Raw genomic sequence first — 14,742 nt, 5'->3', positions numbered from 1 at the left:
ATAAGTTGTAGAGACAGCATCCCAAATCAGATCATTACCCAGTTGCCTTTCTTCTTATATACAATGACCCTTTGGATATTAAGAAGCATATTTATTGTAAGCACAAGATCTGACATTTCACTAGATGCAAAACTGAGTCTCTTGCTATAGTGTGAATGACTAATACTATGAGACTCAACTTGCAACAAGCTCTGGAGGACATTCAACCCTTTCTTACCTTATAGTCTTCTACTCTAACATTAAGTTATAGTAAGAATTCCCTAAACTCATTTTTAAAATTGCTACTTCTGTCAATAACTTTTGGTTTTCTATCTTGAATCTTGCAATCCTGCCTTAGGATTCTGTTTCAACACTGCATGATCCTTTCATATACTTTCATAAAATTAAAGAAGTAGATACACAATTAAAAATAAATCCACATTATTCTAAATAACAACTCATTGGTCACTTTTGGAGGAAAAACTTGTTATTTAAAAACTGGTAAATAAAGAGAACAAATCAAGCATTTAACTTTCCAGGATGAGGTCTATCAGGGTAATTAATACTTGATGAGAAAGTTTCTCTCCGTAGACATTTTTCAACAAGAAATCAAGAAGGAATGATCGGATTAAAATACTGCCATTTTACAAACTCCAATTACCTAAAGGAGCCAAGTAATGATCACCAGTGGCCACTAACATCGCAAAAAGCAACACCCTATGAAGTATTCGTGCCCCTGTTCCCCAAAAAAAGTCTAACCTAAATCAGGTCAGGCCTTAGATCTAACGGTGAGTTTACAGAGGAACATTTTTAATGACCCCATTAGATATATAACCCGCAAAATCCAGAACGTGGATTCAACAAATAAACTTCAAGAAAAAAAGACCAAAAAGTGGGAAAATAAACCTATAGATAAAAAAAAAAAGTGACTTTCTCTTCTGGCCGTGTTGACATAACTGTTATTAGAATTCCCTCCTGTCCTAAACAACTAAATTAACTAGACAAAACATGAAGGAGCTATGTTTTAGCACTGGATATTGAACAATGCCAACAGTGAACCTTGAGGGCAAACAAATACACAGAGTGAACCCAGACTGTCCCCAGTGTTCTGCCAGGGGAAACCGTTCCAATTGTGGCATTTGCAGGTGGAGGATGAGCCAACCACAGCACCTCGCTGCTTTGTCAGGGAGGCAGACAGCAGAGGTCTGGCTGCCGGCGCAGCGGGAATCTGTGTGTCACAGTGCTGGAAGGGAGGCACAAGGTCTACCAGACAGTGGCTGCTGTAGGCTGAGTGTGAACTGAGATTCTAGAGGTTGCGGGGCTGCGGGAAGTTGGAGTCCCAGCTCAAACAGAGTTGAAAGACCTCACTGAGCTGAAAAGTCATTTAACTGAGACCTCAGAAAGACATGCCTTAGGAGTAAGAACTACACATTAGCAGAACAAGGGTGGGCAAATTAAGACATCGCTCGCTGTTTTGGTAAAGAAAATTTTATTGGAATATAGCTATGCTCATTTGTTTAATACTATCTCTGCAGCTTTTGCACTACATTGGCGAGCTGAAGAGTTGCAGTAGAGACCATAGGATCCACAAAGCCTAAGGTATTACTACCTGGCCCTCTGTAGAAAAAGTCTGCTGAGCTCTGCACTAGAGTGAGGACTACACTCTAGGTCTAAGGGCAAAACAAACAGATCCACCCTAACAAAGAATAAAACCAAGGCTGGTGAAACCAAAAAGATCTGCCAGTAATTTAACTGCCTGTCACAACAAAACTCAATGTATTTTAAAGGAAAACAACATGATCTGTACAAGGTATCATTCATTATGTCACATATACAATTACATATTAGATAACATTTAAAGAAGCAGAAAAATGGGACCTGCAATCAATGGGGAAAAAAAAGCAGACCTCACCCATGCCCCCCGTCCCCCAAGCCAGGGGTTCTTCACACACCCTGCACTCAGTGAGATGCACCCTGCACTGATGGCAATGCAGCAGACAAGGGCAAAGAGATGGTGGCCAGGCTCAGACTGGGGCCAATGCTTCCGGCGCGGTGCCTACCCACACAGATTTATTCAAATCCAATAACTGTTACAACAGTTTCGAGTAGCTCCTCCCAGAACAGCGTGGCTGCCCCAAGTCCAGCTAATGCCACCGCCAAGGTAACTGGTGGTGCTCTGCAGTCAACAGCTAGTCTCTTTATAATCTTGTTATCCCTTCTATATCTATCCTGTTTAGAGAATCAGGCCAAGAAACACCTATATTACCCCATCTTCTAAACCCAATTCAAATAGCATCTAGACATCCAGTGTGATAAGGAAAGAACAGGTCTTCATCAAATCTGCTAATTCCACACCTTACTGACACAGAAAATGCTGAGGATCACAAATTTGATTGAAGAGCATGGGAAGGTTTTGACTAGATGATGAATGTCAATATTAACATCCAAAATGAGTTAAGAGATGATTAATGTGGCTTAAGAAATATGGACATGTAAAACTCTACTTTGAAAATGAGAATAGGGGCACCTGGGTGGCTCAGTCAGTTAAGAGTCTGACTCTTGGGGCGCCTGGGTGGCGCAGTCGTTAAGTGTCTGCCTTCGGCTCAGGGTGTGATCTCAGCGTTCTGGGATCGAGCCCCACATCAGGCTCCTCCACTGGGAGCCTGCTTCTTCCTCTCCCACTCCCCCTGCTTGTGTTCTCTCTCGCTGGCTGTCTGTCTCTGTCAAATAAATAAATAAAATCTAAAAAAAAAACAAGAGTCTGACTCTTGATTTCAGCCCAGGTCACGATCTCAGGGTTGTGAGATCAGCCCCACATTGGGCTCTGCACTGGGCATGGAGGCTGTTTCTCTCTCTCTCCCTCTGCCTCCCCTCCCTCTCTAAAAAAAGAAAAGAAAAGAAAAGAAAAGAAAAGAAAAGAAAAGAAAAGAAAAGAAAAGAAAAGAAAAGAAAGAAAATGAGAATTTTTTTCCTACCTTAGAGACAAAGAATGGAATGTGGCAGAGAGATTCAATTTTCATTTGGTTCATTAAATCTTTAAGGCCATAAAACAGGTAATACAAAAAGCTTTCCATGAGCTCCTTTAGAAGAAATTTCTAGGCATTACTATAAATCCTCAATACACTGTTGTACTCTGGATACAAAGTTTTACATTGCTAAGCTATCACTGTTCTTTTTGAGAAACGAACTCTTCCCCCTCTGAGGCTTTGGGTTTGACATTGCATTTGACTTTTTATCTAGTTATTGACATGTGCCAGAGCAATGGATTGGAATCTACCCCAAATCAAAGCATAACGAGTGAATTTTGTTTATATCACCTATTTTTGTTTTTATCACCTATTCCTACTCAACAAAAGCACGAGATTCATGTAGCTAAAGTGATTCCAAAGAGTCAAAGTACATTGACCTCAATTAATTTCAAAATACTTTTTATTTCTGCATATGTTGAACACTTTTTACAAATTAAAAACGTATCTGTTTTGAAGGTAAAATTGTCAAGTCTTGAAATTAAAAAGACAAATATGTGCAGAAGCCAAAACTGTAAATCAAGTATCTGGGAAGTGAAAACTGGAAGCTTACTTACATTAAATTCAGAAAGACTTTTACACTCTTTCTGTAAATTTTTTTTTAAAACCAGAGAGGGGCCTAGGTGGCTCAGTCGGTTAAGCATCAGACTCTTGATATCAGCTCAGGTCATGATCTCAGGTTTGGGGGAGCCAGCCCAGCACTGGGCTCTGTGCTCAGCAAGGAGTCTGCTTCTCTCCTTCTCCCACTACCCCTCCCCCTGCTCTTGTCCTCTTGCATGCATTCTCTCTCCCTTCTTCTTCCTCTTTTTTTTTTTTTTTTAAGATTTTATTCATTTATTTGAGAGAGAGAGACAGAGATAGCGACATAGAGTACAAGCAGGGAGGAGGGAGAAGCAGGCTCCCCACTGAGGAGGGAGCCCAACACAGGGCAGGGCTCAATCCCAGGACCCTGGGACTGTGACTCAAGACAAAGGCAGACGCTTAACTGACTGAGCCACCCAGGCAACCCCCCCCAAAATAAATAAATAAATCTTAAAAAAAAAAAACAAAACCCTCAACCAGAATACCCATATTTGGAATACTTTCTGTTCTCAGTCAGTATTTTTAGATAGTTAGAACTTGATCCTAAGCCTAACGTGGGCTTGACTCTGGAGAGTAAATCTTTTCACAACTGCCTCAATGCACAGAAAGCTTTTTAAAAATAGACCCTCTTTAAGGTCTTTTGTTTGCATGATCACATGCTAATGCTTAGATGTTCCAATATCTAATAGGGGCACAGCAGTCTTAATAAGCAAAGACATGTTCTCCCATCTTCAGGAACCTACACTGAACTACCATACCCAACAGATCTCAAGCTGCTGTGTGTGTGTGAATGAACACTCCCTTTTGTTTCATATCTGAATGCTATACATCTGTTTTGGGTTGTACCTTGTGTTTGTGTATTTATGCTTTGATTCATAGTAACTTCTCATGTTACAGGACTGATCTGCATTGAACACAAACTGTAACTAAAAAGAAATGGTTGAAAGAATAGAAAACCAAGCAGTCAGTAAAACAGGAACAGACCCAGAAATCACTGAAGTGACAGATTAACAGATAAAGACTTTAAAAATGGTTAGTAAAAATATGTATGTTCAAGTACTTAAAGGAAAAGGTAGACATAATGAGTGAACAGCTGGGAATCTCAACAGAGAAATGGAAACTATAAGAAAAGAAACAATTGAGGGGCGCCTGGGTGGCTGTTGTTAAGTGTCTGCCTTTGGCTCAGGGCGTGATCCAGGGTCCTGGGATCAAGCCCCACATCAAGCTCCTCCACTGGGAGTCTGCTTCTTTTTCTCCCACACCCCCTGCTTGTGTTCCCTCTCTTGCTGGCTGTCTTTCTCTCTGTCAAATAAATAAATAAAATCTTAAAAAAAAAAAGCACAACTGAAAAATCTAGAACTCATATGTAGAATATATGAAGAAAATAAAAAGAGCTCCCTGTCTTTCAGGGAACATAATGAAATATCTACAGATGAAATTATATGATATCTGGGATGTGCTTCAAAACAATCCAGTTTCAGGGAGAGAGTGGCTAGAGATAAAGATAAAACAAGAGTGGCCATAAGTTGGTGATTATTATAAGTAGGTGATGGGTATGTGGGAGTTTATTTTAGTGCTCTCTCTACTTTTGTGTATGTTGGAAATTCTCCATATTCCAGGGTGCCTGGGTGGCTCAGTCAGTCAAGCGTCTGCCTTTAGTTCAGGTCAGGTCATGATCTCGGGGGTCCTGGGATTGAGCCCCAAGTAGGGTGCCCTGCTCAGCGGGAAGTCTGCTTCTCCCTCTGCTCCTCCTCCCACTTGCGTGCCACACACACACACACACACAGACACACACACTCTCCCTCTCTCTCTCAAATAAGTAAATAAAATCTTTAGAAAAAAAAGAAATTATCCATGTTCAAAAGCTAAAAAAGAAATCCCATCTCCACAAGAAAAAGCTATTTTAACTGTAAAATAAGATGTTCAAGTGAAGCTCTACACACATATTATTCTCCTTCCATCTTTGCCAAATTCCCTAAGATATACAGCATCCACTCTGCATTTTCAAAGATCTCCAGTGCTTGGGGAAAGTGGGCATTTCACAGAAACTGAGTATTCAATATTTTCTCTTCCTCTCTCTGAATGTTATACACTTAGACATAGATGAAGATACTGGTGTTTCATTTTACAAAATGGGATTATATTAAACTGTTCTATAACTTGCTTTTTCCAAGCAATATATGTTGTAGATATCATTCCTTGTCAACACATCCAGGTCAACATCATGCTTTTTTTTTCTTTTGAATGACTGCAAGGATTCATCAGTGAAGGTCTATATAGCCTACACTGTGCACTGAGATTTTATAATTTCAATAGGAGACAGGAGCTAATTGCGTTATAGAAAGCTGTTTCAAGCAGAGGAAAAACATAAGAGCATATATGGCTTTAGGGACATGCCTGACTTTAGAGAATTTACGGCCATGATTTGATTATTAAGTATGTCTTAATCTATACGTAACAAGCTGTATTATAATAGGGTTGGACGGTATTTGTTAAAAAATACCATATTAGCAAAAATCCATTTCATTCTCTGGCTATCAACACGAGTAGAGTTTAAGTCACAGGAAGCTCCTTTAGCATTTTCCAAATTGCACAAAGACTACATCCTAAAACTTAATTCTAACTTGGCTTGGCAAAATTGAGGATACATTTTCCTAGCACAAGATAGTAAAGGTCTCAGGTCAGTTGACAAAAGTTTGAACTACTTAATTCATGAGGTAAAACAGCCCTCCCCTACCTGGAGGTTAAATTTTTGAAAAACCACTATGGCAAGAGAATTCTCAGTGGAAGAATCAATGGCCTTTGAGTAACAAATTAGCAGAAGCGCTTGTAAATATTTTTACATTTGTTAAACTAAAAAAACCCCAAGAATAATGAAATATTAGTATAATTATATGTATCTTAAATGATAGTATAGTAAGGAATAATAATACAAATATTCTATTTGGATATATTACATAATATTTGGATAACAAATGCTCAATATATAGGGGCACCTGGGTGGCGCAGTCGTTAAGCATCTGCCTTCGGCTCAGGGCGTGATCCCGGCGTTATGGGATCGAGCCCCCATCGGGCTCCTCCGCTATGAGCCTGCTTCTTCCTCTCCCACTCACCCTGCTTGTGTTCCCTCTCTCACTGGCTGTCTCTCTCTCTGTCAAATAAATAAATAAAATCTTTAAAAAAAAATGCTCAATATATAAAATTTGAACACATCAAGTACAAAAAAGTAAAAATCAGTCCAATCTCACCATCTAGAAATAACAACTATGAACATCTGGGTGAACATCATTTGAGATATCTCTTTGTGCACAAGAAAGCAAAGATATGCACTTTTACATAAGTGGGATAAACTGTTCTATACCCTGCCTTTTTTTTCTCAATATGTGTCAATGACTATTTAGGTCTACAGTACATTGGTATCATCTTTTTTTTTTTTTTTTTTTAAGATTTACTTATTTATTTTAGAAGGAGAGAGATCATGAGCAAGAGGCACAGAGGGAGAGGAAGAGAGAATCTCAAGCAGATTCCAGCTAGAGCGTGGAGCCCCACACAGGGCTCGATCTCATGACCCTGAGATCATGACCTGAGCTGAAACCAAAGTCAGACGCTTAACCGACTGAACCACCCAGGTGCCCCTCGACATCATCTTTTCTAATGGCTGCATAGCACTCTGTGCATGGAGGAACCACAATTTACATAGCCATTCTCTTACCAATGGCCATTTCAGATTCTGTCCAATATTACCAACATAAAATCTTATTCAAACACCTTTGCATACTCATCCTATTGTTCTCTTAGGATAAATTCCTAAAAGCAGGATTGTTAGGTAAAAGGCACGTATACTTTACATCTTGACAGACATTGCCACACAGCCCTCTGGAGAGACCAGACTATTTCACACACCCACCAGCTGTGCCTTTCTTAGAGTTTCTGCCAGACTTGCCAACAGTCTGCCCCCTCTCCTCCCACAGTGTCAACTCCTTCCACATGGCTTGTGGAAGTACAGCAGGATAGTGCTTAGGTGCAAGGGTTTACTTCCATCAGCTTCCTTCATCTCTCCCATGGCTACACTGCTTAAACTTCAAGCTCTTCTCTTTTAGATTTCCTCCCTTCCCCCATTTCAACTTCTTTTTTTCTAATTACAAGTCTGATTCACAATTCAAATAACCCAGAATAAAATTCTCATAGTTGCCAAAAAAGATACACAGAAGTAAAATGGCCTTATTTTTGGAGAGAGGTGCGATATAAAAAAGAAAGAGAAGAAGAGAGAAAGGAAAGAAGAGAGAAAGGAAGGAAGGAAGGAAGGAAGGAAGGAAGGAAGGAAGGAAGGGAGAAAAATTCACTATCTAGGGCTGTTATGTGAAGAAAACTGACATTTTGAGGTAATTATTCTTTAGGCTTACCATACAACTTCAGTTCACAAATATTTCTATAGGAGGTTGCAATCTAAAAGGGTTTTCATTTAGTTGTGAAACAGAGTACTTACCATGTGCAGACACTGTGCTCCAGGCTTTGGGGAGGCAGATAAAGAAGGTAAGACATGCCTGTAAGAAGCTCCCATTCTAGTGGGGAGACAGAGGTGTAAACTAATATTTTTTAGAGAAGTGTACATACTTTGATGCCAGGTGACAAGTGTTCTGGTAAACATACGCCCCAAGTGCTATATAATAGTTTGGCTGGGCAGAAGCAAAGAAAGCTTAAAGGAGGGATGGCACGTAGGTGTGGCCTTAAGGGACGAATGGTTTATCAGGTGAAAAAGGACACTAAGGAGCACAATTAAGGAGGCACACAATGGTAAACCTTAGCAGTGATGTGAGGAAAGGGAACTGACAGGAGATGAGGCTGAAAAGACAAAGTGAGGCCAGACTGTCCTAGAGTCGGCTTTCCATGCTAAGGGACTTTGTCTCAGCAATGAAGAGTTCCCAGAAGTTTTTCAGCAGGTAAGCATCATAATCAGAGCAGAATTTTAGAGAAAGAACTATAGTTGTGGGGAAGAGGATAGACAGAGGTGGAGACCAGTTACAAAGGCCCTGTCTAGCTAAGGAATGGTAAAGACTTATACCTAGACCATGCAGAAAACTGGAGGGATCCAAGAAATGGGATTTACTGGGCGTAAGAGTACATTTATCATGATGTGTACCAAGTAATGTACAGAATTGTTGAATCATTATATTGTATATCTGAAAGTAACATAATACTATAGGTTAATTATACTTGAATTAAAAATAAATAAGTAAATAAATAGTTGTGGGAGGGGGGAATGGGATTTACTGGGGCACCTGGGTGGCTCAGATGGTTAAGCATCTACCTTTGGCTCAGGTCATGATCCCAGGGTCCTGGGACTGAGCCCCGTGTGGGGCTCCCTGCTCAGAGGGGAGGTTTCTTCTCCCTCTCCCCATGCCCCCTGCTTGTGCACTCTCTCTCTGTCAAATAAATAAATAAATACAATCTTTAAAAAAAAAAGAAATTAGTTACATCTTAAAAAAAAAAAAGAAAAAAGAAATAGGATTTACTAACTCACTGGACAGAGAAATTTTTAAAAAATGGTGGGGACCAAGAGAACTCAAATGCTTTTACTTAGATACTGACTGGATGGTAATACCATTGATGGAGATAGAGTCTATAGGCCCAGAAGAAGATCTGGAAAAAAATATTCATTTCTATATTGGATCTGTTGAGTTTAAGGGGCCCAGGAGACATTTAGGAAAAGATATCCAACCGAGAGCTGGCACTGAGGCTGGTGCCTGGTTCCAGCAGACACTCTGTTCATTTTTTAAAAATCAACTAGATTTGACAGTCATTGAGGTAGATAAATCTGATTGGTGACAACAAAGACAGAAAGCAGGGATGAAAGTTTAGGACAAAATCCTGGGGAACAATAATATTTAGAAACCTAACAGCAGAGCACAGTGAAAGTTTGGGAAAATCAGATAGGTAAAAGACAAGCCAGGAGAGACTGGCTCATAAAAGTGACCAGAGTGTAAAGGAGAAAGTATGTCTCAATTACTTGCCTTTCCCATTCCTTCCCATACAAAGAATCCTGTGTAGTGCCTTCAGGAGCTGGATCAAGGATTCCTGTAAGTGGGGTTGGGAGTGAGACTAAGCAGAGTTCTTGGAGCCTGGGAGTAGGCATTATGTGCCATGATCTGGGATTTCCTGCCGGTACTAATACCGGGGAATACTTTCACTCCTAAGAGGCTCTCCTTACCTTATCTCTTGCTTTCAAGAGACTGATCTGTCCTTTCTTCTTTCCAGTGTCGCTACTCATAGTTTCTACCCATCCCTTAGCCCATGACGGCAGAGAAAAAGTCTTAACAGCCTCTCAATTCAGTATGTTTAATAAGTATAACTTTGAGCCTGTTACTGTGCCTATTGAACGAGACAGATAAGACATAATTCCCCCTGAACAAGAATTAACAATTAGGAGTGGGGATGTTGAGACGAGGTTTGTAACTACTCTATGCGGTATACAGTGACTAAAGCTACAGTGGGCTGGAGAGTCATGAGAAAAACCTCGTGCCCTTTTTTTCCTGTTTTCCAGGAGGGAAAGATGCACACAGATGCTGATGATAAACCCTGACACAGAAAGACTTATAGTGAATTGACTGACATAAATTCGAGTCTGTGAAAGGAAGAAAAGAGAGGAGAGGAGCCTTCCTGAATTTATCCTTCGTTTTCCATCCTAGGGGTTTGGGGAGCAGGTGGTACAGGATGACGTGTCTGCAAATTAAAACTAGCTACGGAGAGTACATAAAAGCAACCTTTTTTGGTCACTAAACCTCTCCCTGATGACACGTTTTATCTCCCTTTTCTAATCAGAAGATCCCTCTTTTAGTTGTTGCAGCACTGTGGGATATAATGGAATGGGTTATGGCTTCCCTATAGCAGTCTTTCCCAGGACTGTCTGAACCACCATTTGTCAAAATCATTAGAGACAAAAAAAAAAAAAAAAAAAAAAGTTATTTCTGTAATCTGTGGGGATTATATAGATATACACACACATATATGTGTAGATACGTAATATACACATATACACACACAGTGGTTCCATCTCCACTTTGACTATCTCCCCAGATCCTCTTCACCATTACCTGGGGTACACAAAAAAGTCTAAACACCATTATTTCTTGCCAAAAGAGAAAACAGAAAAGTAACTTGATTAGTAAACAGAGCTTGGCCCGGAGCCCAGATCTTAAGAGATGTAAATTGGGGCTCTTTTCACAGGGCTGCACTCTCATGTTGACTTCCACTCTAACATCCAACCAGTCCAAAAATACTGCTTACATCACCTTCTTCTTGCACATCTCTCACTTCAGATCTTCCCGTGGCTCCTCTTACAACCTGTGTGACCTTAGTCATATTACTTAACCTCGCTGCCTCACTTTTCTCGTCTGCAAACCAGGAGTAATGCCTAAATCATTGGGTTTTATTTATTTTTCACAGTACAGTGTTCCTTTATTTATTTGTAATCTTAAAATTTTAATTCCAAAAAATATGGAACGCTTTATGAATTTGCATATCATCCTTGCGCAGAGGTCACGCTAATCTTCTCTGTATCCTTCCGATTTTAGTATAGGCGCTGCTGAACGGTGAACTAACTCATTAGGTTTTAAAACGTAGCTAGCATATGTAAGATGCTGACACAGTATCACGTACTTAAAAAGCACTTAATAAACAGTACCTATTTACTATGAAAATAATATTTACCTCACAGGACTGCTGTTTCTACATGCCTGACACCTAAGCAGTTCCTCAAAACACGTTAGTTCCCCTCTTTCCCAATCCTTGATACAACTTCCCAGTTCTTTCTAACCAAGAATGAGAAACTAGTTCAATTCCAACAAGGATTTCCCTAATTTACCTGCAAAAGTATCTGTACATTTACTAAAATCTCACCACTCACGCAAGGATAACACCTACTGAGAGTTACCCAGGCATGATTTCTCTTCTTCGCTTTAAGTCACTATAACAGAATAATCACATGTTGCAAGTTCCCCAAAAGACGTATTGTATCATGCCAACAGACACAACAAACACCAATTGCTTTCTCTGTGGCAACTGCAGGGGCATTGCCGAGTTACCGAAGATTCATCGCTCCGCAGCCAAAATAAGTAAGTTTGCTACACTAATCATACAACGGACGCGGGGGGAAGAAAACTTCAGAAAATGTCCCATAAACCTCAAGGAGTGACTGCGAATGCCACGCAGTAACGCGGTGCAGGCAAATGACGAGTGAATAAATGTGTCTATTCCTGTGGCGTGTCCCTCTGTCAGCTTCTGTGTCTGCGTGTATTGGTAGAACTGAAAGTACATTCGTGTGCGCCGAAATGTTTGAGCGCGGGTGTGTAACCCCTTTGAACCCGGGTGCTTAGCGAGTGAGCTACCGTGCAAACCCCCACCGGGCTGTTCTTCAGGTGCTTACCTCTGCGGACGAGCAGGTGGACGCCGCTGGGCGCCGCCATGTTAGCGCCGATCACGTGGTCGCGGAGCACTCCTTAGCCGTCCCGCCCCGCCCCACCCGCTGGAACTGTCCAGTCGCAGCCCTGCCGAAGGCTGGAGGCGCCGGGGCCGCCCCGGGGGAGCGCGCGTGCGCGCGGGGGGCTGACTGCGGGAGCCCCGGCAGCAAAGCGGCTCCGGCACTGGGGCCAGCAGGGGAACCCGCGGCCCGCCGAGCCCGCTCCGGCCGCGAGAGGCGGGCTCCAGCCACGGTTCGCGCGCTCGCTCAGAGCCTCTGCGCCCAGGTGGGATGGAAGAAGCCTGTCAGGTAAGCGTGGCATCCAATATTTGTAGCATCAACATTTTGGTGCATGGAAACGTGAAGTTGGGAGGAAAAAATAAAGCACAATCTAGCATTCAACATAGCACTTTGCATCGTCGGTCACTCTGTTGCAATTTCCCTGGATTGAGTTGAAAGGTAAAATTTGGTTCAAAGTCATCAGCTGCCCCTTTGCTGTCCCAGAAATTACATTACTCAGCAGAGACTCCAGACAAGACAGGAGTCTGTGTGCAGCAGCAAAATCAATTCTGGATACCCCAGTGGATCTGTTCTGGGGACTTCTCTTTCCCCAAGGACACTTCCCGCTCAGCCGTATTAACTGGAGTCTTAATCCTAAATTCGACTTTTAAGAATGAGAGGATGACGTCTGCCAGTGGCGCTGCTGAAGGATGAAGCCTACAGAAGGCCAATTATGAGACAAGTGAGGGTGCTGTTGTATCCCTAGTGATGACGGTGTCCATTCTTACAAATTCACTTTTCCTCCTAGCTGCATTTTGGAGCAGATTTCCATCCTGTCGTAGACCAGGTATTATTGATCTTGGTAGCCTGGTGCCAGGCAAAGAACCTGGTATTTAAGGAATGTCTGGTGAAAGAATTGAACTCTCCATGGAACCAGTCAAACCAAGAATTTAACAGTTTCCCAGACTTTTAATGCAGTAAAGATTGATAAGGATTCTTGGTGGATGTGTGTGATGTTCCCTAATTAATTTTTAAGAATTTAAGTACACACTTGGGTAAACATCCAGACAATGAATAAAGGAAAAAGCCCAAGTCCCCTTCCTAACCCTCTCTGCACATCACAGTCCCACTCTCCAGTCAACCACTGTGTGCATCATTCCATGCCTTTTACAGGCAAATATGTGTAAATATTTTAAATGGACTCACATACTTACTGTGAGGACTTGCTTTTTGCACTCATTATAAACATCAATTCTTAGTTCAAATTCATTCTTTTTAATGATTACGTAGTTTTGATATTTTTACGTTCAAAGAATGAATTGTAGCATGTGGCAGTTCACTAGAGGACACATACTATACTTCTTGGAGCCCCAGTTTTGGATGCTTTTGGGTCACCTTGAAAGATAAAGAGAAATAATGTTTTCCAATGAGGTGAGTAAGATGTGCAAGAATGAGAATGAAAAGTACTCCCACATGTTACTTCAGGCTCCACCTTTTTCAAACTCAGATCAGTTCCAGAAAGAGGGTTTTTGAATATGGTAAATCTGTTCTGTTCCCCTGCAACTAGAAGGAAAACGAAAAGGAACCACCATGTGGACTCAGGTGGCACCACCACAGTAGAATCCAGTGAGGAAATGCCCAATAAGTTCGGCATAGAATGTGGGTATCTAGGATGAGCTAGAAAGGACACAGATTGGAACTTGCCCAGGTTATGTAGCTCATCCACTGACCTCTGATTTGGCTTACCTCATACCATATCCCTCTGACGTTAAAAGAATTAGAAGTTGCCACTATATGTCCTCCAGAATCATCAGTTTATGAGATCAATGCATACTGACCAGCAAGATAAAAGGCTAGACCATCAATGTCTGATATTCCTTGCAATTCTAGCATTCTGTCGTCCTGGAAAGTCAGAGCATTAGAAAGAATGGTTTCATTTAGATGAGTAACCATGACTGACTGACTTCTCTACTCCATTTCTGCCCATCCTCCCACCTGTGAAATGAAGATTAATTATATTGTGGTACTTTACTAATTTGAACTCCCACCAATATACAGATTTTGTAGTTGGGATTCTTGAAAAAAAGTTGAGTAGTTTTTCAAAACCAGAGTTTAAGAAATAAAGGATAACTTCTTAATACCTTTAGTTTCTGTGTCCAAAAATTCATTCTTTAATGTTAAAATATTTTTTTAATTGCAATTAATTATTGTTTTATAGGTCTTTTACCTTGGTTTTTACTTTTTACTTAAGTTCATGTCTTATTAACAGCTTTTAAAATCTTTTTATCTTCTTTTATAAAAGAAGTAAATCAGAAATAAATTCTGATATTCATATTTTTGAAGTCAGTTTTTCCTTCTTCTATTTAATGATATTTTATTATAGATTTATACCATATAACTTTTTCAAAAGTTGTATATAGTTTGTAATCAAATTTAAATTATATTGGTTTCTGTAATATATGTATTGAATTTGTAATTCAAATTCACATTTTTAAAATGCTCTAGGGGATTATGCAACATGATGTAAATCTCTTTAAAAATAAATTTTGCAGGGCGCCTGGGTGGCTCAGTGGGTTAAACGTCTGCCTTCGGCTCAGGTCACGATCCCAGGACCCTGGGATCGAGCCCTGCATTGGGCTCCCTGCTCAGTGGGGAGCCCGCTTCTCCCTTTCCCTCTGTCTCCCAGCTTGTGGTCTTGCT

The 14,742-nt window shown here is 40.9% G+C and overlaps 1 protein-coding gene, 1 non-coding gene and 1 pseudogene across 3 annotated transcripts in view; 1 reads left to right on the top strand and 2 right to left on the bottom strand.

Moving 5' to 3' along the window:
- The window catches only part of METAP1D (methionyl aminopeptidase type 1D, mitochondrial), an 83,762-nt gene extending 71,692 nt beyond the window's left edge, over positions 1-12,070 (bottom strand). Inside the window, exon 1 of one of the 2 annotated variants that reach the window (XM_045779804.2) lies at positions 12,010-12,070. In XM_045779804.2, the coding sequence (XP_045635760.1) occupies positions 12,010-12,049 (40 nt within the window). In that variant the 5' untranslated portion in view covers positions 12,050-12,070. The remainder of the gene's footprint in view (positions 1-12,009) is intronic. The other variant, XM_045779814.2, reaches the window with a different exon arrangement.
- On the top strand, positions 1,988-2,257 carry LOC148110755 (signal transducer CD24 pseudogene; annotated as a pseudogene).
- On the bottom strand, positions 11,076-11,182 carry LOC123783397 (U6 spliceosomal RNA). Its single transcript, XR_006777196.2, has one exon. It is a non-coding gene; the product is annotated as a U6 spliceosomal RNA (small nuclear RNA).
- Positions 12,071-14,742: the final 2,672 nt, after the last annotated feature.

Source organism: Ursus americanus, chromosome 1 (assembly GCF_024610735.1).
Source record: "Ursus americanus isolate L20-20 chromosome 1, mUrsAme1.1.p, whole genome shotgun sequence".
In the NCBI taxonomy this organism is placed as follows: domain Eukaryota; kingdom Metazoa; phylum Chordata; class Mammalia; order Carnivora; family Ursidae; genus Ursus; species Ursus americanus.
The sequence above is the reverse complement of the archived record's forward strand: the minus strand, read 5'-3'. Positions and strand labels throughout refer to the sequence as shown.